Source organism: Anarrhichthys ocellatus, unplaced genomic scaffold (assembly GCF_004355925.1).
Source record: "Anarrhichthys ocellatus isolate YVR2014 unplaced genomic scaffold, GSC_Weel_1.0 scaffold4, whole genome shotgun sequence".
NCBI lineage: Eukaryota > Metazoa > Chordata > Actinopteri > Perciformes > Anarhichadidae > Anarrhichthys > Anarrhichthys ocellatus.
The window spans coordinates 16,321,986-16,346,455 of record NW_022280034.1 but is presented as its reverse complement, the minus strand read 5'-3'; the positions used below and the strand labels follow the sequence as shown (position 1 = coordinate 16,346,455).

The 24,470-nt window shown below is 42.6% G+C and overlaps 2 protein-coding genes across 3 annotated transcripts in view; both read left to right on the top strand.

Moving 5' to 3' along the window:
- llgl2 (LLGL scribble cell polarity complex component 2) overlaps positions 1–3,120 on the top strand; it is a 50,852-nt gene extending 47,732 nt beyond the window's left edge. For both annotated transcript variants that reach the window (XM_031842982.1, XM_031842981.1), the window contains 3 exons: positions 416–458; positions 1,792–1,852; positions 1,924–3,120. In XM_031842982.1, the coding sequence (XP_031698842.1) occupies positions 416–458; positions 1,792–1,831 (83 nt within the window). In that variant the 3' untranslated portion in view covers positions 1,832–1,852; positions 1,924–3,120. The remainder of the gene's footprint in view (positions 1–415; positions 459–1,791; positions 1,853–1,923) is intronic.
- A 4,247-nt stretch (positions 3,121–7,367) lies between these two features.
- myo15b (myosin XVB) overlaps positions 7,368–24,470 on the top strand; it is a 54,005-nt gene continuing 36,902 nt past the window's right edge. Inside the window, exons 1-23 of the mRNA XM_031842968.1 lie at positions 7,368–9,461; positions 9,632–9,808; positions 11,602–11,666; positions 11,769–11,832; positions 12,317–12,426; positions 12,943–13,017; positions 13,890–13,983; positions 14,096–14,199; positions 14,305–14,368; positions 18,216–18,329; positions 18,443–18,604; positions 18,690–18,803; positions 18,897–18,955; positions 19,815–19,938; positions 20,032–20,127; positions 20,583–20,714; positions 20,849–20,974; positions 21,085–21,162; positions 21,795–21,943; positions 22,416–22,461; positions 22,550–22,674; positions 23,877–23,991; positions 24,079–24,254. Coding sequence (XP_031698828.1) covers positions 7,368–9,461; positions 9,632–9,808; positions 11,602–11,666; positions 11,769–11,832; positions 12,317–12,426; positions 12,943–13,017; positions 13,890–13,983; positions 14,096–14,199; positions 14,305–14,368; positions 18,216–18,329; positions 18,443–18,604; positions 18,690–18,803; positions 18,897–18,955; positions 19,815–19,938; positions 20,032–20,127; positions 20,583–20,714; positions 20,849–20,974; positions 21,085–21,162; positions 21,795–21,943; positions 22,416–22,461; positions 22,550–22,674; positions 23,877–23,991; positions 24,079–24,254 — 4,463 coding nt within the window. The remainder of the gene's footprint in view (positions 9,462–9,631; positions 9,809–11,601; positions 11,667–11,768; positions 11,833–12,316; positions 12,427–12,942; positions 13,018–13,889; positions 13,984–14,095; positions 14,200–14,304; positions 14,369–18,215; positions 18,330–18,442; positions 18,605–18,689; positions 18,804–18,896; positions 18,956–19,814; positions 19,939–20,031; positions 20,128–20,582; positions 20,715–20,848; positions 20,975–21,084; positions 21,163–21,794; positions 21,944–22,415; positions 22,462–22,549; positions 22,675–23,876; positions 23,992–24,078; positions 24,255–24,470) is intronic.

Sequence of the window (24,470 nt, the reverse complement as noted above, 5' to 3'; positions counted from 1 at the left end):
ATGTGAACTTTAGGTGAATTTAGGAGAAATCTACAGACATAAAAAGAGAAAGTAGTAATATAGACACCTATTGCAATGTGGATGTTTTCTGTCTTTAAAAAATCTCTAGATTGACGAGTGCATTAATACAAACATTGTATTTCATCGGGTGTATCCGCTATAGTTTTACCATGGTCTGCCTCTCCTAACTGGTATGTCAGCTTTCTGCTCCCGTAAGACACGCCAACATCAGCAGGTCATGAACCACAGCCGTGTTTCCCAAACCTCGTCCCAACGCATGATTTGAATAACTCCCCTTTGGCTTCCGCGACCTGTATCCTGATGTCACTGAACCGCTGCTTCAGGTCTCATGTGAAGTGTAGAGTGCTGCGTTGAGAACGCTGGTTAGTTACGGTCATATTTTGCTGTCTTGCAGAAGTACTTCAAGAGATCCAGAAGTCGCTAGAAGGAGACCAGACGTAAGTATCACCCATCGCTGATCCTCCTTTTCTAAAAGCAGATGACAGCGTCACCGTTTCCACTTCATTGTCAATGTATCATCAATATACTGAGATTGGTGAGCACATGTAAGGGACGTCCCGTTGGAAGCAGAATTTGTGTGTTGTCATATCATAGTGTCAACACAGTTTTAGAAAATGCCACTCTGAAGCTGTAGGGAAAAGTGTTTAATAATAGTGATCGAAATATTTGTCCAACAACCATAAATCACGGCTCACTTAAAGGGGAACCACGCCTATTTTCAAAATCCATACATGTTATGGTCTATGACCTAAGACAGAAATATTAGTAAACATGAACATCTCTTTGCCAAAGACTAGAGTGCTGAAACTATACTTTATGATGTCTGCTCCACAGTCATAGAAAGATGACACAGAGCAGCCGGGAGAATGTTGTTAGTCGTGAAACAGAAACTGTAGCATATACTGAGAACACTACATTAAAGAAAAGAAAAGGAACTCTCTGTGGGTCTCCCAGTAAACCCAATGACATCGCATGTTTGATGCTTCCCTCTCTGGTTTCTGGCTTTAAGAGAGCGTTTATCATGCTCACAAATATCGATTGAACATTCCAGGGTCATGGACATGACATATTGGAATTATCAATTTAGGTGGTGTTCCATTTAATGTCATTTCCAGGGCTTTCAGACGTCTCTTGCCTCAGCTGTAGCTCGTTCTGCTTTCCTCAAGTAGCCCAAAAAATCCATTAATGCAGTTTTGAAAGTATCAAGCAAACAAATCATTTGCTAACAAAACGCCCCTTTCATAACTGGGTCAGAGAACATTGGAGGAACCAGCAAGCATTAGCAACTCTCTTTCCAATGAAAGTAGCGAGCAGCCCATGGAAGACTTATTACAGTCCTGTAGTCCTTATTACAGCAACAGATACCAGATTATGTTTTGATTTTTTTGTCAGAGCATTTGATATATTGATTAGTCAGAATGTAAAGAGAATTTTTAACAAATATAACAGAAATGTTTCCAAAGTACATACCCTACCCCATCTATATTTTCTACTAATAACAAGTCAAATTAAAGCATAGTGATCGGTGTCAAGTATTAAGTTTCGTTTGAGCTGGATGTATAGTCAAACATCTTCCCAGTCATAATTAGGACTTTGATGTGAGCAATAATCACAAGTCTGCAAATTGTAATTTTCATAACTCCCATATGACATATATGAGGCATAAATTTAGCAACAAAACCAGTTTAAAGGTAAACATGCTGCCGGGCGGGCGCCTTTTCAAAGCTGTAACGTGTCATGCTGACGGAAGCTATTGTGTGTTCGCCGCAGGTCGCTCCTGGAGAATAATGTGAAGAACGCTGTAGCTTAGAGACGTCTCTGGACAGTAGAGGTGAGACTAATCGAGTGGCACATTTCTAACCTTTTGGTTCTGTAAACTGACTCTGACTGTTGTCTCCTCAGAGTGAACTGAAGCGTACCGCCGTCCCGTAGCAGCACTCACCTCCTGCTCGGCCGACGCAACCACTACTGACCCCCGACCCCTCGCCTCAGTGACTGACCTCCCCACTCTCAGCTCCCACGCGCCCCCCCCCCCCCCCCTCCCCCGTGGAGAGACGGCGAATGGCTCTCGGCAGCCGCGCAAGGCTCACTCACGGTGCAGGCGGAGGGGCGAGGAACAGACACCACCTGTGCCTAAAGACTGTACGCAAACGATCACAGCGCACTCACCGTCATTTTTAACCCCTAAGCGACATGAAGCGCCCTCCTGACATGTGACCCAATGCCAAAATTCATCACACGAAGATCAACGCCAGGACCAAACCAGCATCTCAGATGTTCCATAGATGCCACTCATCGAACCCGCAGCCACTTCACTCTAAAAAGCCTTCATCACCACCACCAGCCTTTTCATGTGGCAACAGTTCTTCCAATCACCACACTCTCACTGGCCTTCATCTCCCACATGGACATACAGCTGGAAGGAGTGTGGTCGGGGGGTGGGATTTGAATTATGTTGATTTGATTTGTGCCTAATTTTTTATTTTTTATTTGAAGAAACCTCTGATTAATACTGTGGAAGCCCATTTCTGCTGGGAGAAGGAAAAAAACAAACAGAAGAGAAGTTGGGAATGATAGTAAAACTAAGTGGCAAGTCAATATTATGAGATTATGTGTTGAATTATGAACTATGGAGGATCATAATATTTAGATGGTAAAGTCTGGACATTGTCACAAGTAAACATGATAAAACAACCTCAAAATAAGATATTACGGACTTATAGAATCTCATAGTTTTGACTTGGCATATTGTCATTTTGACGCAATATTATTTTTATATATGTTATCATTTTAAAATGTTTTTACTTAGCAAATCTCATACTAAGTACGTGGCTAAATTTGACTTGCTATCATAATTCCGACTCTAAAGTCTTTTTGTTTTTTTCGAGCTACCCCGTTTTTCATCTTTTTTTTTGACGCAAAAAAAAATATTTATTTCATAATTTTACTTTGGCATGTCAATAGTTTGACTTTGCATGAATGGTTATATTTTGTGAATCCTTAAATGTCGCACCCTTTATTTTTTTGGTGTAAATGGGCTTCCATAGTTTTCAGATGAACTATTAAGGGAAATGTTATGAGTAATGCCCCAGAAGTGGGGAAAAAAAGATACAAAAGTTGTTTTATATATGTTGAATATACTGGTGCAAACTTGTTTGTATGACTTTTCCGTCATAAATTAGCCACAGCATTACAAACTATGGTGTACCTCTGTACACTGTTGACGCAGCCCTCTCCCCTCCCGTCCACTTTGTGACCTGCCATAGGTACTTCTCCACTACTGCAGAGCTCACAGTGCTGTACTGTTTTTTTTGTTTTTTTTGTTTTTTTTGGGGGGGGGGGGGCTTTCTATGGGGTTTGGTTTTTAATTATTTTTTATGTAAACCATTTTTATATGCCAGCAATGAATCATGTAATTGTAAGCTATTGTAGTGAAATGTTTTTAATATATACAGTATGTAAGTGACTCAGTCTGTACCTGTGGGCCTGTTGTAACTGGGGTTGGCTGCTATTTAGATCGTACAAGGAAATATTTTGGTACTGTGTCTCAGAATGCTGGGTGTTTAGCATCAGCCTAGAATATATTTTTGTAGTGAACTGATTAAGAACCCTTTTTTTTTTTTTTCTTTTTTTTTTTTACTACACACTACAATTTTCTTGTGGATAATTATTACATGTTTTTTTCCCAAGAAACCAGTGAGTCTGTTGCTTTATTTCCCACATCTTTCATCTCTGGTAGCGCAAAAACATCCTCGATTGTGTCTGAATGCTGCTCCAGTCTCTGTACACGCCACTGAAACCTGAAAGAAGCCACACCATATAGATCCAAAGCCCGTCATTATGGTGACATTATGATTTATATTACACAACTGTTCTTTTTCAATTCCTGCTCTCTTCTTAAAGCCCTACTTCATAATCTTGCTCTTTGTGAGCCGCGGCGGCCGGGCCATCTCCAGTGAAGTGGATGAAAGAGGGATCGGTTGTCATACATGCACAGCCAAGAGTTTTGATCATCCATTATAGAATAAGGCGCTTTGTCCACTAATTGCCTCGAGCCACGCCGGCTTCGCTGCAACCTGAGCTCTCGGAGGACCAGGCTGAGGCCAACAGCCTCTGTTCTACGATGACCCTGCGTCATTTGGAACCTGAAGACGTCAAATGAGCTGGAAAATGGCGACTGGATGGGACTTTGGTATTGAGCTTTAACGCGTTGTTATGGGGTCGCCAGGTTAGCTGTTCACTTCTAGTTTGCTAAGCTTGGCTCAGAATTCGAAAAAGTGTAATTTCCGAAAAGGATTCAAAGATCATTTATTGTCATTATGCAACAGGAATGCTCAATGAAATTTAGTTGTAGCCCATTTGTAACAAGAAAAACACGACAAACAAAAACAGTAGTACATTATTGTAGTGCATTTCTTGAATTTGTATCATAAGGAATGTAAACCGCCACAACAATTCTCTGGTCAGCTAATATGGCCAATATCTTAACATTTAAAATTTGACATCAGGAAAACATTGTCCATCAACTCTGACTGTGTTTGAGCACCAAGCATCATCCATCTTATTTTTCTGTGACCGGACATCAGACAGCCATGAGTAGGCTGGTGACTGGAGTATCCTTAGGTCCTAGCTGGGTTAGCTTAACATCCATCAGAGCCTCCTCCCTGGGGCTCACAGACGTTAGCGGACGCTTGGTATTTCCCTGACGATGCTCAGCCAGGCCTGTACTACAAATGAAGTCACTTTTGGCATTAAATAGCCATTTGCCTTCAGTCTGGTCTTCTGTTTGGAAAAGTTCTTTGTAGCCTTGGTTCTACCTTTAGGATGCTTGTCCTGCTGCATGATGAAACCCTGACCACTATTCTACTACTGCTGCTGCAATTGGTGACATCAGATGTCTAACTTAAAACCACACAAAGTTTGGTTGACGAGGGACTTCTTTTAGACGAGTACGTTGCATATAACTCCAATCAGCAGCTACAACAACAGTTCTAACCTACAGTAGACATGTAGAAGGTGTTCAACCAAACCCAGGTTTTAACTGTAGATGATTTAACCAACATCACATGCCAACAAAATACTTAATAAATATTTACTATATACGGGATTCAGAGCATTAATATAGCAGGAAAAATTCCTTTCCAATGTAAAGATATGGTGACGTCTACCTTAGCAGGGAATGAAGTCACTCTCCCTCTGTGTGTTGTAATCTGTATTTCTCTGTGCTTTGTTTACGTAGCCGGTCCGGGTTCGCATGCATAATAGTGAACGTTACTCTCTCTGCTGTGCTCTACTGACTTGCTAACTGCAGCCACTCTGCACTGCGCTCCTATGTTGGTTACAGCTGATAACGATGTCCCGACGCACAATGTTGTTGTAGAAGAGTAGTGCCCACCCTCCGGTTCCCCCTCAGGTAAACACTGTTAGCCCTGTCAGCACTGTTGCCGTTGTTTGCACTGTTAGCGCTTTTAGCACCGCTAGCTTCCAGCGGCCAACTCAGCTGGATCAATGTCGAGAACCGTGTGGAGGCAGAGAGATGTGCTCTGGATTCTTTATTATTATCCTTCAGAATTAGAAGAGGGGTCCTCCTATGGAGAACAGTTACATTGGGTGCAGGAATTGGGGAATACCTTTTCTAATCACCATCTCCCCCTTAAAACCTGAAATTAATCTGTTATGATTCCCTCTGGTAACCTTCTCCTGTTTCAGAGATTCCCCAGATCAAATAGTTTCACTGACATTTGTCTATCTATCTAACCTTTACTGTATTAGCTCTGGTCAATCATTTATGATGGTGACCATATTCTTGAAACACTGTGAATACTGCACATTGCTGACCAGGGGTTATGGGTAAGGGGGTAGTGGTTAATAATAAAATGTAAAATATTGTAATTTATTTATATTTTTATAATACAAAGACATATAAAAAAGAAAAGAAAATTGTCAAAGTAAAGTGAAAGTCAGCACTTACACCTCATAGTCATGTTTTGCTAGGACATCATAATGTGTTACTTTCTTTGAGATATTGCCAAACTAAAATTGATGCCTGTCCAGAATTCCGGCACACAGTGATGGAATCTCCCTCTCCCAGAGGAAAAGGCCAGGTAATGAGCCCCTTCTCTCTCTCCCCTCTGTCTTTTTCTCCCTCGCTCCTCCATCGGCACCTATTGTTGATCACTCCAAGCAGCACCTCTCACCTTTCCTCCCAAGCATTCACCAGCTGGCCAAATGAACGGCAGCAGAGCTGTGTGACCTGACGGGTAGAGCTGTATTATTCAGAAGGCAACTTGTGTTTGTGTGAGCGCGCCTGTGACTGTGCACGCCAGCTCCTCTTTTGTCGACGGGGGCATTGTGTGCATGCATAAAACACACGCAAACTTTGGGTGGGTGTGTATTGCATAATTGGCTCCGTGCCTTCCTGTATAATGTTGGAGGGTGGGATATTGGTGTGAAACTTCCCTTCAGTTCTCCTCATTGAGCATTGGTGCACGTTTGTATCAGTGACACCAGCTCTTGAGGACACGCCGGAGCACTTTGCAGCCCCCCAGCCATGCCTGGGTTTCACCTGAGAAGCTTGGTAAGCTATATTACACTGAAATGAACTCTCACTGCTTAACCCCCCAGGGCGTACAGGCTATACAACTACATTTAGGCAGATCTAAAGATAGCCTTTCACTGCCGTTTAGATTTAACCTGCAGATAATAACTGTTGTTTGCTGTCACAAAAGGAAAAGGAGAGTCATTGTCCTCCAGTGTAGAAAAAGAGTCATAGCCACTTTTGTGTTGTTTGTCTTGTTGGAGATGCATTGCTGCCATCAAACTTAACAACAGATAGCAAATCAGGTCAGTGATGGCTAAACTGGGTCTGTCCTAAGTGTCTTTAGACAAGGACCTGGTTTCACTGAGTTTGACAGACATGTTACTCAACTTACAGCCTGCAATTGTTCATTTTATGGCTAACTTGTCCATCAATGTACAATAAATAATAAGAAATAAAACAAAATAAAGACAATTTAAACGTTTTTCTTAGGTTATTTCATCACAGAAGAATCGATAGCATGTCACCGGTCAAGTCACAAGGTGGAAATCAACAGAAAAATGTGAGACAGAATGCATCTCAGCCTCCCACCAAAGTGCCTAATGGGAGACAAAAAAGAAGTGTGGGTTCACCAACTCTGGAGGACAGAAAGATGGATGAAGGAAAGAGCAATATTCAGAATAAAGTAAATCAAAGTAAAAAGAGAGGTACAGAACCAAAAGAATCGCAGAAACAAGTGGGGAGCACACTAGGAAACAGAACAACTGTAAATCGTAGAACACAACCTCAACATGACAAAAATAGTAAGATGGGCAAAAGCAAGACCACCAAACTCAAGTCTCCACCAAAAGCAGTCCCAACCGTGCGTGGGAGGATCAACAAGAAGCTCCCCACCGAGCCTAAAAACAAGAGAAGGGACAAAGTGACGGACACTGAGGAGGAGGAATCAGAGAGCGACACAGGAAGCTCAGCGGAGGTGTCGTACGAGGAAACTAGCAATGATGAGAAAGAGGAGGAGCGGGGAAGTAACAAAGAGCCATCTGAGACACATGGGAGTGAGGAGAGCAGTGAGGAGGAAGAGGCTGAGGCATCAGAAACAGAACAGACGGCAAACGAGGACTCGGACAAGGAGCTTTCAGAGGAAGCCAAATCTAGAAGTGAAGCAGTCACGTCCAGTGAAGAGGAAGAGGTAAACGAGAAGGCAGTCAGCAGTGATGTGAGTGAAGACGAGGTGATATCCCAGGACACTTTTGAAAAGCCAACGGCTGATAAAGCCTGCAGAAGACGCAGACAGACTCCACGTGCCTCGGAGCCTAGACAAGGACGGAAATACAAGATGTTTAAAAAAACAAAGGCAGATAAGCAGGCGGAGAAGGCAGAGAAACAGAAAGCCAAAGCAGAGAAGCAGAGGTTAGAAAAGGAAGCCAAACAAAAAGCCAAGGAAGAAAAGAAGAACAGAAAAAAAATACAAAAAGAGGACAAATCCAGTTCTGCAACAGAGGAGATTCAACCACCAAAAGATCTTTCTATTAAAAAGGTTGACACAGTAAAAGGCAAGACCCAAACAAAAAACATCAATGAGAAAGATGATCCTGTAGAAGCTGATCCAGATGTCGAAGAGGAGGAGGCTGAACCAACGTTGACCAAAGCCATCAAAGGCCAAAACCGAATTATGCTTCTCAAAGCCAAAGGTAAAGACCTCAAAGCCATTCTGGAGCCTGAGGAGCAGCAGGACGCTGGAAGTGTCGTCAAAGTGCGGCCACAGAGGTTGCTGTTGGGGAAGGTCAAGATGGCATCGCTCCGGCAGAAAGCAAATAAGGTGTTAGCGAAGCCTGACGAGGAAACATCAGAGAGCGAGGCCATTGATGGGGGGTCCAGCAAACCCAAGGAACATTTGATTGCACGGAGAAAAGGTATGACTGGTTGGATTCAGAAAAACATGCCGCATGGGTTGAACATGAGAAAGAAGCTTTCTGCCTGGACTAAAGCCATTGGGGTATCCCACTGGCTATCCTTCCGGAAGATACAGCAGAAGCAAGGCCTCAGAAAATCTAAGGGTAATATCCTCAAACATAGGATGGCTATGAGATTGGCCAGTAAAACCAGCCTTACAAGTAAGAAAAATAGGGGCCCCTCTGCGGACAAAATGGTTCAAGAGAATGCCAGCCTTCAGGGAAAGATGGGGGAGGGAGGGGAGGAAGCGGGCCCAGCTGGGGAGAAAGAAGTAGAGTCCAAATACGCTGTGGTACTCCCCAGGATGAACAAACTGGGCAAGGCAAAGATGGCCAAGGTTCCCCAGGCAGCTCCTGGACCTTCTACTCCATCAAGTACCACTGGACCAACAGGAGAACTCACCACATCACAGCCAAAAACCCCTAAACCAGGTGCCAGGCTTGTGCTCCCCATCAAACCAGATCTCAGCCTCCTGAAGTCCATCAAGAAGTCCTTGCCAGGGGGGTTAACATTAGGTGCAGACGTGGCAGAGAGGAGCCCTGAGTCCAGTGGTCCACCGGAGGGATCGTCCAGCATTGAGGAGAGAAAGAGGAGAGCTGCCCTCGACAATCAAGATGGAGTCAGTGTGCTGCAGGCTGCAAGAGGGAAATTTAACCCCTCCCAGATCAACCTGACCAAGATGTCCTTGTTGGGGAAAACAATAAGTGGTGGGGTGACTCGAACCAAGGGACCAGACCCAGAGAGAGAGGCTGCAACTGGGATACCCAAGTCCACCACTCAGCCCTTCCCAAATGGGGAGGCAAGTGCTGTGATGTCAGGTGTCCGGTCCTTGTATGAAGAAGAGGCAGACAGGGAAGTAGCCCAGCTGATGGGTGAGGGGGGGATATATACGATCCCCCAACCAGAGGTGCACTGGGCTGGTAACCCACGGATGAGTGGAGACCCTCAGGTATGTGTTACATTTTTGACGGTAGACTTTTCATTAAGTTAGTCCGAAACTGCACTCTGTCACTTAAAGAAATGGTAGAGAAATAACAATAGGTGGAGCGTGACAAAATGTAGTTGAATCAGTGTGATCCAATGATCTCAATCATCTGTCTTTGCTGTGTGTGGGATTAGGACTGGCTGCGTGCAGAGAACCTGTTGCCCCACCAGACAGTGGAGAAGCTAACCAAGTGGACAGTCTATGATGATGGGGGCCAGGCCAGGACCATTCCTGCCCACAATGGCAGGGGCCCCTGGGAATCAGAAGACCCCACCCAGGAGATGCTGGAGAGTCGACTGGTCAGCACACAGGTAATGATACTGCATTATGACGAAGTCCTATTAGCGCCCTTGTCATTGAGGGTAGAAGAAACATCATACTCACAATTTAGCTATTCTTTGTGTGCATTCAGATTTAACACAGAGCAAATTTCATTCTAGGTTTATTAAATACATAATCTGTAGCTGGCTAGCAATACATGCATTGCTCAGACTCTGACTGACCTTAGAACCTAACTGGGAATTCTTGAACTCTCTGTTATTGCCCTCCATATCCTTCTACTTTTAGCTCTCAACTTTCAGAAATTGGAGTAATTTGGCCTTGAATTATTCCATTATTAAAATCTTTGGCTTAAACTGAAACAATTATGACTCAAGCAGACATGTCTTTGCCTTCAGTTCGCGCAACTTTCTGCGAATTTGCATCTGTTCGCGTTCACTTGTTTCCATTCAATCGCCACCTCTAAATCTCACTCTGCGTTTGCTCTGACAACATCCTTCAAGCTTTAATTTAGTTGTAGTAAATTGAAGCAAAGACAAATAGACTTGTTTACAATAGCTTGAGCTTGAACAAATATCCTTGTGAGACTTTGGTGCTAGGTGGCACTTCTTTTTGTGTTTCCACTGTTTTTTATAAATTAGGTGTTTCTAATAAGCCATAAATACTCAAACTGTTTACTATATACTTTTCTTTAAATACTTAAAGTACCTTAACTGCAGAGTGTACCAGCAGGTTTTTAAAGTAGGCTTATATTTTTAATTCCCTCAGTTTGATAAGTGTATTTGGTCATATCTCAGTATGAGACCTCCTTGTTTTATGATCTGCTCCTGTTTGCCCTCTAGGGTTTAAGTGGACAGAATCTCTTGATTTCCTAACAAGGCTTTTAAAACAAAAAAGTATTGCCATCTATTGTCATGTATTTGGCCTTCATTAACCAGTAACATTCACAAAGGTGTAACAGCAACAGGTGCAATAAAAACAATCAATCACAGTGTTCATTTGCCCACAAAGTCCTCAGATGAGGTTTGATGAGGTCAGCTACAAGAACATACCTGTGTGGGTGGACTATATGGGTCCACCCATACTTGTCCAGATAACAGAATGACTATCTGACTGACCAATTGAATGACACATGTCCCTATGCTTTGGCCCTGCAATTAGCAGGGAAAGACTGCAGATACATTCTCTATGTTGTTACAACATTCTTGCAGTGGTGAACCTCAGTATACTAACGTCTCAATCTACTTTGTCAAGATGTATTTTCCTGTAAACCAAAGTAACAAACATTACCTCCAATTCAGAAAAGTTACACTATTGCTGTCTAATGTCTAAGAACGTATAAGGGTTGGAGTGTCAGCATATCAGGTCTACTTCATCACTTATAGTCGGTGTGCACACAAGACAATAGGGCATAAAAGACTTACTGCTGTTTTATTTATTTCCTGTTCTGTGCAGATACAATAGAGCATACAACACACCCGCTATGAGATTGCGGTATATCAGCTATCACACTGCTCCACCGCTGCAAGTGGATTGGTTACCCGCTGTGGAAAGGTTATGGGTGGAGTGGACCATTAGTAGCGGGGAAGTGCAGAAACAAAACACATCTTAAACCATAAAGGGCTCTGGCGAAGACTCATTTGCTTATTTAAAAAATCTTTTAATTCAATGTTAGCCAGACTAGTAGATGGCTGTGGAGAGAAGGTAAGGGCAGAGATGTCTGAAGTTGATGGACCTGACTGAAGGGATGCTTCAAATGTAGACTGGTGGGGATTTGATGTCAACTTATGTCCTCATAGCTGCTCATGTCTCTGCCTTCTTTCAGGTGGTGATGCCTGGCTGCAAAAGAACCATAGAGGTGGATGAGGTGGAGGATCTCTCCCAGCTGGAGTGAGTTTTCTCTCTCTCTCTATCTCTCTCTCTCACACACACACACACACAGTACTTACAGTATATACACACTTTTTCAACCTGTTTGTCTACTGTTCTCAGAGAGGTGTGCGAGAGCTCTGTGCTGCTGAATCTGAAGAAGAGGTTCCACCGTGACTGTATTTATGTAAGCTTCATTCCTGATCTCACACTATGATCTGAAGCCTTTTTTAAAGCAGGTAAGATGTTCATTCATTTCATTTGGGTGACATAGTCCCCATGCTGCAACTGGAAATTTCTGTTGAAAGAAGTTTTGGAAACAACCTAAGTGAGCAAAAAATGTATAAATTGCGCAAAGATCCATCCACCGAGGAAGACCGTGAGATTTGGTTGAAAGCTCCAGAAAAACTAGGACGGGCCACCTTGAGGTTTTTAAGTCAAAGTTAGACTTTGAATACTTTAATTCTAAATGGTGGTGAACATCTTGATAGATAAAAACAACAACAATCAAAGCACAGATAAATAATAATGCACTACCACAACTCAACTGCTATCAATGTGGCAGACATGTAGCAATATCTGTTGTCTTAGCTAAATGAGATTTTCAGACTTATTTCCCCCCCCAATAATTTTTCATTCAGTGAATGCCTGTCATTTTATTTTTTCCCCAGACTTACATTGGAAACATGCTGCTGTCCATTAACCCCTTCAAACCCCTTAACATCTACACGGAGGAGCTGAGGCAGAAATACCAGGGCACAGAGCAGCATAGAAACCCACCGTGAGCAAACTATTCTCACACAGAGCAGCCCTGTTTGCATTTTGTTTATTTGATGCCGTTATCCCGAGATCCCGAGTTCATTATTTCCTTATCACGGATAACATAGCTCATCTTCTTACGTTAAAGTGTTAATTTATGTTGATCCGTGAGAAAAAAAGAAATTCTGGAGATAGCGATATATACGTAAGTAGTCCAAGTATTCATCGTAGGATGTGGAGGATAATCAGCACCATAGGGGCTTGGACATACGCATAAGAAATAAGAGGCAACAATAAAAGATTGTTTTCTAGAAATAACGAAATAATTAACTTGTGATCTCAAAATAACAGTATTAAAAAAGATAATTGCCAAGCACAGGCTGTTCTTGGCTTCTGTATTATTCAGCTTTCTCTTATTATACTTTCAATAACAACTGGCAGCATGCATCTCACCAAAGGTTTCAGTTCCTTCAGAGCATCTGTCCACCTTACGTTTTTCTATTACTAATGTTTGACTTTCTGTTGTTCTCTGCTTCAGCCATGTGTACGCCATAGCCGACGCCGCTTTCAGTCAGTCTCAAGCCTCCACACAGGAGCAGTGCATCATCATAAGGTACTGACAAGAACCCCAATATCTTCATGTTTAATCTTTCCAGCCTCAGATTTTAAACAAAAGTCCTGCTCTTTTCCATCATCTATAATCCAATAGGATACATATTTTAAATTATAAGGCTGCTTATCCAATCCAAACTCCACACTGAAGGGCCACCCAGCTCGCTGATCAAACCCGAGCAACTCTGAGGCGATAGTGCTAGCCACTACACCACCGTGCATCAACCAATCTTGTGGGTTTTTTTCACCCGGTTCCATCTAACAAAGAAAAAAGTCTTTAGCAGGTTCCCAGTGCAATTATCAACTGTGATGGCCCAGGGCCTCTGCCAGGGATTGTATGTCTTTCAGTGTCCCTGGATCGTTGGAGAGTCACATCAAGAAGATTGGAGGCAGCTGGCCACTGCCTTCACCATATAAGACCCGCCCCATCCAGAGGAAGGGCTGGCTTCTTCCCCTCTGACACACCTGGTGTGCCGCAAGGAGTGTTTGGCAGCAGCACTTGAACTTTCTGGCATTCTACGAGAATGCCCATTTGTGTTGCAATTTGAAATGTCCTGGCCTTTTGTTATTAAAAGTATTTGTTTGGTTAGCTCCTTGCCTGAGTTTTCGTGACATTTGCTCTGGTTCTAGAGCCAGACCATAACACAACATAACTACATCAACAATCACTTGAGCAACACTTCAACCTCAATTCGCTCAACAATGTAGCTGGCCACGCTTGGCTCATGTCATCGGTTGGCCCTGTGGCCAAGTGGTTAAGGCCCAACCATGAGCTGCAGCGTCCCTGGTTCGCATGGAGAAAGGGGCCTTTGTTTCATGCCATCTCAATTCTAAGATGTGTCATATTTCAGGTCATTTTTATTTCTCATGTAGTGGCCAGAGTGGATCAGGGAAGACTGAGGCTACCAAGCTAATAGTCCACTACCTGAGCTCTATGTATCAGGGCAGAAACGGCAACCTACGACAGGTAATTTTAAATAAAGGTTTGATCAGCAGGCAACACTGCAAAGGGTTGGCGGGTGTACCCTTCAGTCCTCCACTCCTTATTGTCTTATTGCCTCACTTCCTTTCTCTTTCAGCCCATGGAGGTCTTTCCCATCCTGGAGAGTTTCGGGAATGCCAAGACCATCCTCAACAATAACTCCAGCCGCTTTGGCAAGTTCCTCCACATCCACATCCTCCAGTGAGTCCACCCGATGTCCATATCTTTTGATGTTGCACCATATGTTCCTGACGAGATTGGTTGCAGTAGTTTTACTTGTCAACTGTCTCTCATCTTGGTTAACAGCGGGGTTGTTGTAGGGACCTCGTTGTCCAAATATCTCCTTGAGAAGTCCAGGGTTGTCTTTCAGGTGAGGACATTGAGTGAGTGTGCTGTGTACTCAAACAGACGTTAACTTTACTGGAGAAGCACATTTCATCAGGTTCAAACTGATTTTTAGACACATTTGTGAAAAAGACAACACATCACGTTGACTTTGGCACCCACAGTGTGAATAGGGCTGCTGTCACTGTGTAAATGATTGTGTGATCAGCTATTTGTCTAATATATCACATTTGGCTGGCTTGTAGGAAAAAGTCTCAAGTTCCTTTTGAGTGCTTTTGCGTCTTTGGAAAATAAACAGTGTGAAGGCTCAGCTTTCGCACCTTGATAGAAGATACCTTCATCTACAGAATACAAATGATCAAATAGCTTTTCAATCTTCGGTTTTTAGCCTTGCTAGTGGCAGGGCTCTAGGGATAAGAATGTTGGTTGCCTGTCCACCACTTCAGAATTAAATATTGGCGAATGTCAAAGGGATTGCCTTGAAAATTTTGTACAGATAATCATGATCCCCAGAGTTGAAATTACAATTACTTTAGTGATCCATTGACCTTTCCTCTGGCGCTACCAGCAGGTCAAAGTTTTCAATTATCTAGTGAAATATCTCTGGCTTTTTGGGTTTTGAATGAGGCAACTCAACAACTGTTTGAGCGATTACCATGACATTTGGTACAGATATTCAAGGTCCCCAGAGAATGAATACAAGTTAACCTGGTAACCATGATACCCTTACTTTCCACCTAGCACCACCAACAGGTCAAAGTTTCAAATTATCTGATAAAATATCTCAGCATCTACTGCATGGATTGAGACACACTTCGGCTCAGTCATTCATGGTTCCCAGAGGATAAATCTTAATGGCATTGGTGAACCTTCGGTTTTTTAGCCTCTACCCTATGCTTCTGGCTGAGGCCCCTGCTTGAAAATGACATGCCCACTTGAGCATCCATATATATGTTACTGGGTCAGAGTAACTGAAACTGGAACACAGTGCACACGCCAAACAAAACTGAAAATGTCTATACATGTTTCCATTCCAGAAAACATAACCCATTGATCTATGTCATGGGTCGGCAACCTGCGGCTCGCGAGCTGCATGCGGCTCTTTAGCCTCTCTGTTGCGGCTCCCTGAGGTCCCCAACTGGCGCACCGGATCCGGACCCATGACTAAAAACCGATAGATAATTCGGAATTATACATATTGGGCACCGAGTTTAAATTTTAACCGGCGCGTCTTATTCAGCCGTTACGGCACTTGTTCGGTGGTGCAGGAAACACACCGACCAATGCATTGCAAATCACATCACGTGATGCAGCTCAGCCAATCAAATATGGGTATTCTGACAAGTTTCCTGACTCGAGCGAGGTTTACACACACCGTGACACACGGGGATACGAGGAAATAGAAAGAAGAGCAGGAAATTGCACTAATCGAAGAAGTTATCTCACATGACTCTCTCCAAAAAGAGAAACGTGTTCAGAGAGAATATAATTTATGAGCAAGAATGAACAGAATCTTATATGCTAATTATTCCCACAGGCAGTTAAATCCTCTACCTCTGTCAAGCGCTTTTCCCTGCGAACGGCTGATCCTGATTTTCAGACCCCCGCCCTCGGTAAACTATCAATGGATAAATCCAAAAAAAGAAAAGTCACGGAGGAAAATAGAGAGTTTAACTCTGCGTGGACGTCTTCATTTGCTTTCACTGCCAACGATGCTGACTTTACCTGTATGCTTCCAGAACAAACACACAGCATTTGCTGAAAAGTGTCACGCTGAAGATGAGCGAGAAAGAGCGATTCCTCAACTGTTGCAGCAAACTCTCCTCTTCATAAGAGTTTGATATTGTTATATCAGGTAAAAATTGCAAAAAAAATGTATATATAATATAACTACGATATATATACAACTTTATAAGCTGTGATATCAATTAGCTTTTGCGCCACCGTGACCCGACCCCGGATAAGCAGTGGAAAATGGATGGATGGATGGATGGATAGATGGCTCCAGACGAATTTTATTTGGTGAAAAATACGGCAAAATGGCTCTTTGGATAGAAAAGGTTGCTGACCCCTGGTCTATGTGGACTCTTTATGCCTGTATTGAAGGCCAATGTCTTTAGGTTGAGTGCATCCTCCAGATGGAGACATAGACCCTGTATTCACATAGAATTCTGAGGTTAAACTGTTAGATGCAAATGAATATAAACGTCTGGAATCGACTCAAAGATCATTTAGAGACATTGAGTAGCCATTAGCAGTGTTGATATGCCCTCAAACACAACTTTAAATCACTTTTAAAACGGCAAAGGAAAGAGATCATTTATGGTTAAAGTGAACTTTATTTTTTCTTCTTCAGCTGTTGGTTCAGTAAGTTTTGGTCGTAGAGCAATAAGACTTATAGCATTATTGTTGGAATGCGTTAAGCTTCAGCTTTCTTAATGAAATATCTTTTGTGCGGGTAGCATGAAATCTCTAGCACCACAGTGCTCACTAGCACTACAATGCACACTAGCACCACAATGCCCACATACACCGTTATTGTGTGTTTGCTGTGTGCTCATTAAGGTACTTGGTGTTGGAATTGTGTTTCGCTAAGGTAAAAATGGTTATTATGAGCTTTTAAGCTTCTTGCCCTTCTGTGGGTATGCAGGATGAATATGTCGCTACATGTTAAACCCGTAGGGCGCTCGGATTCAAGAGGCTAAGTTAGCTCGCAATTTTTTGGGGGGTTCTTAATGAAATGTCTTGACAAATACAGGATGGATTGCCATAAAATGTGGTTGAGACATCCATGATCCCCACATGATGAATTGTAATAACTTTAATGATCCACTGACTTCTTCTCTAGCACCATCATTAGCATCACCATCAACTAAAGACATTCCTGAGACATGCTAATGCATTTTACTCAGATGGTGCCCATAGTATACATTAGATGCGAAATATCAAATGTTGTGTTTAAAAAACAAACAAGGCATTATCTTTATTAAATATAAACTAATTTGCATACATTTCCAGAACAGGAATGAACATTGAATGAAGCAGTGTTCAAAATTCTTGTTTTATTTTGTTGACATATTAGAGTCAAAGTTTTTACAGAGGGAGTTTTGGATATCTATTTTTTTCACTCCATAAATCGGAAAACAATGTCAACAGCCATTAAAAATCCATATTTGCCACCATTTTAGAAATAAAATGTTGTATAAATCAGGCTCTGAATGATATATAACAAACCCTTCTGTAAAAATAAGGAGATTTCTGGCTCAGAGTCTGAGAAAAAAACAAATTTAGAGAAAACCGCCTTTAAATATGAGTTTTGTAAAATTACATACATTTTGAAGAAAATAGGGTAAATAAATTAACTAATAGATATCACCATAAAAACTTACCCAGTTGATTACTAGGGAAGTTTTTAATGTCATATCTATTATTTATTTGTATTACAAGTTCTCTGAAATGATACGTTTAAGTATGCAAATGAGGAATTATCTAATCTGAACCTTAAGTGAATTTAGGAGAAATCTACAGATGCAAATAGACAAAGTGTAAAGTATAAGATAAACACTTGAATGGGTTTTCTTTCCACTGGTCTGAAAGGAGACATGTTATGGAAAAAAAATCGTAAAATTGATCAGTGCATGAAAAAAAATGATGTTTTTGCCTGGTGTCTCGTTGTCATTATGAGCATGATAACATGTTGTTGATTTGATATTAATTTCCACATAATTTTTCCCACTGGCGTGGAGTTTAACCAAGTGGTTGATACAGCCACCTGATTTGTCCGTTGTAGTGTGTTTCATTACACTGTTGGTCGTGCTGTGAGTGATTCACTTGTGTGTCACTTGCTGGTTCTTTCCTCATGTCCCTTGTAGGCCAATGAGGAGAGGAACTACCATGTGTTCTATGAGCTGCTGGCAGGTATGAATGACTGGGACAAAGAGGAGCTCTACCTGCAAGGAGCCGAGACCTATTACTACCTAAACCAAGTACATCACACATCAATGAACACCCAACTATTCTCCAACTCAGTTTTTTTTCTTTCTTCCTCTTCACTCACTATACATGTTACATGTTTGACATTTTCTCTGTCCGCCTCTAGGGTGGTGCCTGTGACCTGAAGTTTAAGCAGGACAAGCAGGACTTCCAGTTATTGGTTCAGTGCTTTGAGACCATCGGTCTGCATGCTGACCAGATCTCCACGGTCTGGGCCATCCTCTCCTCCATCCTGCAGCTCGGCAACATCTGCTTCAGCTCATACGAGGTGTGTGTGTGTGTGCAGGAGAGTGAGTGAGCGGTACACAGATCAGACATCGGTATCACACATTAGTCGCTGCTTTTTGCTTCAGAGCGAGTCGTTTGAGGTGGCACGTATCTTCAGCGAGGCCGAGGCCAGGAGGGTCGGCTCCTTGCTGCAGATTTCCTCCGAGGCTCTGCAGACCGTCATCACTCACAGAGTCACGGTTAGTAGCCGTTCACGCACCGCCCGTGCCTCTTGCTGAGTTATTGTACACATGTCTGCACGTGTGCACACTGATTAGCGTTCTCGTCCATAGGAGACAACCTACGACAGGATATACTGCCCTCTGTCTGTGGAAAGTGCCATAGAATACAGGTAGGAACATGCGGACTGAGTGTAAGCACAGATAGCAGACAAGTCTCTCAAACCAAAACTAAAAGAATCCCTTCCATCTATTGATCCGTCCATCCATTTTCTGCCACTTATCCGGGGCCTGGTCGGGGTCAGGCGGCAACCTCCGGTTCTGCCGAGTGCAAAGCAAATACAAAACTTCCAGTGTCCTCGCAAGAGCGAAGAGCTGGTCCACTTTCCAGGACAGAATCCACATGTCAACAATTGTCAGGAATCTCCTGTCCGTCACCTTGGTTCAAGCTTTCCCAGGGAGCATGTTGAATATTAAGAAAGACATTCATTATATCCAAACTGCACAGCTTATTGATAAAGAAACAAGTAGAGACACTACTTTTTTTGTAGGGTCCCTGCTGGCAGCCAACATCATCAGCCAGAGACCCAGGCTGCATTGCTAGACTGCACTGGAGGGAAGGGAGGCACGGGAGAACCAGAATCAAGACTGAGAGGGGCAGACTGTCAGACCCTGCTGCAGTAACATGAGAGGTTTTCTAAAGGGACACTGGTGCTCGCTTTTGTCCACAGGGACCTCAAAAATCAACACCAAATGAAAGTTTCTTATTGTAGCTTTAATTATTTCAGTGCAAAAGATAATTTGGCTCATGTGAAAGTTTAATTGCAATAGTATTATGTATTAATTATTTTTTTAATCATTTAGCCAACCCACGTGGAATGGAATATTATTGTGTGTGAAAGTAGAATATGTACAGTGTTGACACCCCGCCTATTTCCAACTCCATTCCCCCCATTTTGTTATGTTTTTTTTTTCTGTTAATCATTTGCATTGTCCTTACCCCCCACCCCTCATCCTTGTCGTCTCTTGCAGAGATGCCATTGCCAAAGCCTTGTATTCAGTGCTGTTTGACTGGTTGTTGGAGCAGACCAATGACTGGCTGAGCCCCACAGAGATGGACAGCACTGTGGGCATAGTCGACATCTACGGCTTTGAGGTTAGTAATCTGCCTGGACCGAGATCTGGGAACTCAAAAGAAACTGAGCATCTTCTTGTGGTGGTAGATGTGACGTCCTGTGTTCCTCTGCAGGACCTGGGAGTGAACAGCTTTGAGCAGCTGTGTATCAACTTTGCCAATGAGCAGCTGCAGCATTTTGTCAATAAGGCAGTAATCTCCCAGGAGCAGGTCAGTGGGCTGTATACTAGATCCCTAAAGATCAACTGACCCCTTAAGTCACCCTACAAAAAGGGTTAAGCTGTGAATGGATGCCTTCATCAATAGTTGAAGAGTAATTTACTAATGCCCTATAGATCACTTATAAGCTGTTAAGAACAGCATTTGGGTTGCCAGGTTGTGAGAAGTCCCTTTGACAGCATCCTCCTCCAGACACTCAGTGTTGTGTTTTTAGCTAGTTAGCTAGCTAGAAAGACTTCTCCGAGTTGACTTCCTGAAAAGATTTGCAAAAGTAATCTTTTGGTAAATAGGCTCATTTGCACAAAGACTAAAGGCAGAGGTGAAAAGTGCTTGTCTGTGTTTTCATCACCCAAGAGGAAATCTGGCAAGTAGAACCGAGAACTTCCCTATATTCACACGCTTAAACTAAGTGCAGTCTGCAATGTTGCCGTGTGTGTTGCCTGCAGGAGGAGTACAGTACAGAACAGATCCAGTGGTATCCGATGCCACTCAAGAACTTCCACTCCTGTCTGGAGCTGATCTCCTCCAGACCACACGGCATCCTCCGCATACTGGACGATCAGACCTGCCTCCCCCAGGTACACACAAACACACACACAGTTTTAAGACGAAATGTTTCCATTTCCTTCTACATCTGATCTTGAGGGAGTACGAAATATTGAAAAGTAAACGTATATGTTTTTGGTATTGTTCCTCGTTATTTTTTCATCAGGCCACTGACCACACCTTCCTCCAGAAATGCCACTACCACCATGGGAACAGCCCCTACTATGCCAAGCCCAAGAACCCACTGCCAGTCTTCACTGTCTATCACTATGCCGGAGCTGTCACTTATCAGGTATCAGGCTCTATATACAGCTATATGCTATATACAGCAGATCTGTCAAACAACAGCCAGTGCTGCAGGAACATTTGTATTAAAACTTTCTTTTTAAAATCTTTTTCCAGGTACATAATTTCCTGAATAAGAACCATGACCAGTTCCGGACAGAAGTGGTAGAGCTTTTTGCCAGAAGTCGCTTAAAGGTGAAGCCCTTTGCCTGAATTGGTTCTAACAAGATATTTTAATCACAACATGTAATCGGATTACACAGGTTTGTGTATTAATGAAGGGGCCACATCCAAGTCTGAAAAGTGAAGCCAATGCGGAAGTGCCTTGAACTTGCATTCTTTCTAATGGCCCCTCAGCAACCGACAATATGACTACACATTACACCTTTAAGTTCCAGTGTGCTGAGCTCTCTCATACAGAAATGCATTGCATTCACCTAAGAATAAAAAATGTATGACGTTATATGGTAACTATTGTATATTGTTATTATGACTTAACGTCTCAAATTCGCAAGATCGGGAAGACTGACAAATGTATCTTGGAATTTTGATATGAAAAAAGTCATAATGAACATGAATACAATAAAAACAATTACCAAGCACAAGACAATGAAATGTAAAAGTGTAAATGTTTCGTTAGGGTACATTACTAGTAGTCAGAATGATTAGTACACCTTTAGAGGCAGTACTGAATATAAAGGTGATCAGTTTACAGCTATTGTATATCAACATAAAACACAACAGTTGCTCCAAAAACATACTCGCAGGCTTTTAATTAAAACATACTTCATTTTGACAGTTCACCTGTGATTTTGCACGTTTGTCAGATGGTGTCAGAGCTGTTCCGGAAGGTTCAGGACGCTTATATTCAGCAGAGAGAGCTGGGCTGGAGAGGGAAGGGCCTCCGCCAGCAGCCCTCTACCGCCGCCTCACACTTCCTTCAGTCCCTGACGGAGCTCACCACCCGCCTGGAGAGGTACCAACACACTGACTGTACTGAGCTGTCATTACCAAAGCATCGCTGTTAAAATCGCTGTTAAAAGCCAGCTGGGTGAACGGATACAGTTGCACCGCATGTGTTTAAAATCAAATAGCTGTGGTTTGCGGAGAACGTGGGGTTTAGTGAATGCCATGGAAAGAAATATGAGAATGAGTATGATAGCTGGTCTATAATGTTTTCGTTTGGTGTGAATCATAAATTCTAGACCTCACACCATACAGGACAGAACGGCTCAAATCAGGACGTTTCATGGGTACATTTCAATCACACATACCGGTTAATACTCCTTCCAGAAGCCTGAAATTGCCTCTTGTTGGTGCTCTTAAATATTACATTTCACTTCTATAAAACAGCTATCAGATGCTGCTCGGCCTTTCTTTACGTGCATATGTCGTAGGTCTAAGGTTGACGAATAACCTGTGTCTATGTTTTGTCCTTCAACTCTTAGATGCAAAACCATTTATATTCGCTGTCTGAAGCCAAACTACGTCAAGGTAACACCAGATACTACGTACTGATGCCAACGTCATCTGACCATGTATGACCTTGTACTGTGTCTCTCTCTCTTGTGTCCTCCATCAGCATCCTGGGATCTTTGACGTAGACTACATGTCGGCCCAGCTGAGGCATGCTGGGATGCTGGAGACCATCCACATCAGGAAAGAGGGTTTCCCCATACGGATGCAATACTCCTACTTCATTGAGAGGTCCTTCAAACACACATGGCATCCTTGACCGCAACCGTCATCACAGTACTTTCATGTTTATTATGCTGTCCCTCATTTAAGAAATACCAGTGTCTCATTTTTGCTTTTCTTGCTTTCTTTTCTCGCACCTACTGCTTTTCATCAATGGCTGCATAGCTGAAAGATGTTCTGTTCAGTCAAGTGATACCTGACCTGATCCACAAAATGAATTCACTGCTAATTTATTATTATTTTAGTTTTTATAATTTCTGACTCAGCCATATTCTTACAATTACATTTATACTAGAAATTTTGGTCCAGAGAAAACAAAACACATTCTGGAGCTGCGATTTACGAGCTGATAGCAAATTCTCTGGCGTAACGTTAATGCTGGAAATTGGCAACAACAACACACAACACTATCCAGCGGTTAACGTCGCCATGACGACGATGTCAGCGTAAATAAGCCACATTAAAACCACATTCATCTGGTAACAGGATCGCTGCGTCTATATATTTTCCAGTGTCACACTGTGCACTGCGTGTCATGAGACTGTGTTGCAAACGTGGAATTTTATATTGTGGCTCCAGTTTTGAGCTCATCCTGAAACAATGCCAGTGGGCCACAATATATAGTATTATTGCATTTTAATCTACTTATAAAATATTTCAGTCTGGTCGTTTAGTGATGGGCTGATTAACCAGCTCATCAACCAGCTGACAATTCCTCCCTCAGAGTCACATCATTAGGATGGATACAAATAATCAATTTTTACTGTATATCCAGCTAGCATAAGCCCATTTGGGTAATATTAGGGTAAACATTTAGGAGAAGTGTCAGTCCTGCTGTGTGTTTGGTTCTGTTAGCTGATAGCTCTGTTAGCTGTATCCATTGTGTTAGCTGGAGGAGTTCTAAGATAAAGACATACAGTATATATGTGTGTATATATATTATATATTATATATATATGCATGCAATTTATTTACCTTGGCATGCAAACCAAGAGTGGAACAGTGAGTAATCATAGGAGAAAGAAGAGTCCAAACTGAAGCAACACACACATACACACAACCGAATACATAATCTCCTGGTAGAGATAATAACATAACCAACGAAGAGTCTAGCAGTATCTATGATGATGGATGTTCATTGCTGGTGTAGTGTGTGTCCCAGAGTATCTGATTCTGGATTTAGGAGCTCTTGGCCGTGTTGTGTTCCACAGATACGGGGTGCTCCTGAGCCAGCGTCTGAGCGAGGCGTCCGAGAGAGAGCAGTCGGTGGCTCTGCTGGACATGGTTGGTGCAGAGGAGGGACAGTACCAGCTGGGACTCACCAAGGTGCCAAACTGCCCACTCGTCACACCGATTAAAAGTTTTTTACTGTACATATGAACATGCTTAGATATATGTGTATATCTGCGTTAGCTGTTCCTCAAGGAGCTTCTGTACCAGCTGATAGAGGAGAAGTGGAGCAGCACCCAGACCTGGGCTGCCATCACCATCCAGAGGAACATCAGAGGCTTCCTCTGCAGGAGGAACTTCAGGTTCTTCAAACAGAAAGCCATCGTCATCCAGAGCCACATACGAGGACACCAGGCCAGGTACAGGAAGGAGGAGGATCAGAGAGGAAAGGATTATCAAAATAAAGTGTTGTTTTCTTAATCTTTCATCTTTAATGGCAAAACTACATAATAAAATATAGGAAATACTGTTTGGCAAGTCCTGAAATCAAAGCTTTGCTACTGGGAAAAAACCTTGTATCTCCAGTCAGGGATTTTTAAATTTTTTTCCAAATATGGTCACTTTCGTTCATCGGT